The sequence below is a fragment of the Haliotis asinina genome, chromosome 13, assembly GCF_037392515.1.
Source record: "Haliotis asinina isolate JCU_RB_2024 chromosome 13, JCU_Hal_asi_v2, whole genome shotgun sequence".
NCBI classification, from domain to species: Eukaryota; Metazoa; Mollusca; class Gastropoda; order Lepetellida; family Haliotidae; genus Haliotis; species Haliotis asinina.
Genome location: NC_090292.1, coordinates 45,117,378 through 45,119,542, shown reverse-complemented (window position 1 = coordinate 45,119,542; position 2,165 = coordinate 45,117,378). Strand labels below are relative to the sequence as shown.

General features: G+C 44.4%; 1 protein-coding gene across 1 annotated transcript; it reads left to right on the top strand.

Annotated features, from left to right (window-relative positions):
* The first annotated feature begins 285 nt into the window (after positions 1 to 285).
* On the top strand, positions 286 to 1,759 carry LOC137260291 (adventurous-gliding motility protein Z-like). Its single transcript, XM_067797979.1, has one exon. The coding sequence runs from the start codon at positions 341 to 343 to the stop codon at positions 1,757 to 1,759; it is 1,419 nt and encodes a 472-aa protein (XP_067654080.1). The 5' UTR covers positions 286 to 340.
* Positions 1,760 to 2,165: the final 406 nt, after the last annotated feature.

Below are 2,165 nucleotides of genomic sequence, written 5' to 3'. Positions count from 1 at the left end.
AAGTGTCTTCTTACCTATCATAAAAGTTACAGTGGTCATATCTGAGCTATGGATGACGTCAAATCTAGGATAACATCCCCACAAACTGGCTGGGGACAACTGGCTAATGTGTTTTCTGAAGAACCGAGGCTCTCTTTCGCTTCATGACCTTGACCTTCAAGTTTGGATGTGCAGCTCAGCATTCCTATCTAGCTGGGCGCAAAGTCTACACACACTACTGTTATAGCGTGTGGTTCCCCTAGCTGGCGTTGTACCAGACACTTCAGTCGAGATATATAAAATCTGTTTAGCCGGCGGCGAGGCAGTCGCCTTCCTAGCTGTGTGTTGTTCAGTTCAAACAATGGAGCTAGCAACAGTCGCATTCGTGAGTCTTGTATTGTGCGGCATCGAAGACGTATATGCTGCTGAAAGTTTGGCAACACTGACTACACGTGTGAGGGTGGTAGAACAAGACCTTAGGGCTTGGAAATTTTCAAGCATTGAAACTGAGACTAAACTGATGAACAAGTTTAAGGTTTGGGAGGAGTCACTGAAAGAAGAACTGACTTCAACATTCCTTCCTTCACTGATTAACCCTCTCGTCAAACAAGCGATTAACAAGATCATGACTGATGAGTACATTGGAAATGAGATGAGAGGACAAGTTCTCAGTGAAGTACAAAGCTTGAAAACCAGGGTTCAAATCACAAAGAGACAACTTCAAGCATTAACAAAGGACTTAAGATGTGTTCAACGGGAAAGAGACAACTACAGAGAAAGCGCTGGAAAAGAACGTAGCGAGTTGACCAAAGACATCCGGGCACTACAGCAGCAGGTGAATCAGACAGTAGTTCGTGCAAGGTTGCTCAGATCAGAACTCAATCAAACCATTGATGACCTGCTTGAGACAAACCAGAATCTCGCTGGAATCACACAGGACTTCACGACGCTAAATACCAGTTGTGTGCTGATAGAAAAAGAAATACAATCATACCGGGAGGACTTGCAGGAAATGCAGGGAAACGTATCCACAGACATTCGGAGTTTAAACATTCAACTGAATCACACCATCAGAGACCTGTTTGACTCAAACCAGACACTCACTGGCCTCACACAGGACTTGGAGACGTTGAATACCAGTTGTGTGGTGACGGAGAGAGAAATAAAATCATACCGGGAGGGCTTGCAGGAAATGCAGATAAAGTTACCCTCAGACATTCAGAGTGTAAACATGCAACTGACTCAAACCATTAGTGACCTGTTTGACTCAAACCAGACCCTCGCTGGCCTCACACAGGACTTGAGGACTCTGAATACCAGCTGTGTGGTGACGGAGAAAGAAATAAAATCATACCGGGAGGACTTGCAGGAAATGCAGAGAAACGTATCCACAGACATTCGGAGTGTAAACATTCAACTGACTCAAACCATTAGTGACCTGTTTGACTCAAACCAGACCCTCGCTGGCCTCACACAGGACTTGAGGACTCTGAATACCAGCTGTGTGGTGACGGAGAAAGAAATAAAATCATACCGGGAGGACTTGCAGGAAATGCAGAGAAACGTATCCACAGACATTCGGAGTGTAAACATGCAACTGAATCAAACCATTAGTGACCTATTTGACTCAAAACAGACCCTCGCTGGCCTCAAACAGGACTTGAGGACTCTGAATACAAGTTGTTGTGGGACGAGGAAAGGGATCAAGGAGCCTTCAACCACGACGTATCCTGGAACGACAGAGGGTGAGTCTTTTAACAAAAACTTGTCACGTAATTAACATTCTGCTTCGATGTTACAACTTAAATATATGAGGATAGCATTAATTTGTTTGTCAACATAGGGTTCACATGGCATGGCAACATGGGATTAGGTTGGCATGACAACAAAAAGTTGTACACGTCAACTTTAAGTTGTCGTTATTTAAGTTGTCGTTATTTGATCGCCTATGGCTCATAAGGCACGTAAACATTGGGCTATCAGGTAAAACCAACCTTAGGGCTCACAAGGCATGTAAACGTTGGGCTATCAGGTAAAGCCAACCTTACACTCAAAAGCCATGTAAACGTTGGGCTATCAGGTAAAGCCAACCTAGGGATCACAAGGCATGTAAAAAGTTGGGCTATCGGGTAAAGCCAACCTTACACTCAAAAGCCATGTAAACGTTGGGCTATCAGGTAAAGCCA

What these genes read in the sequence shown, in the direction of transcription:
- LOC137260291 (XM_067797979.1), top strand. Translation starts at nt 341, where the DNA reads ATGGAGCTAGCAACAGTCGCATTCGTGAGTCTTGTATTGTGCGGCATC.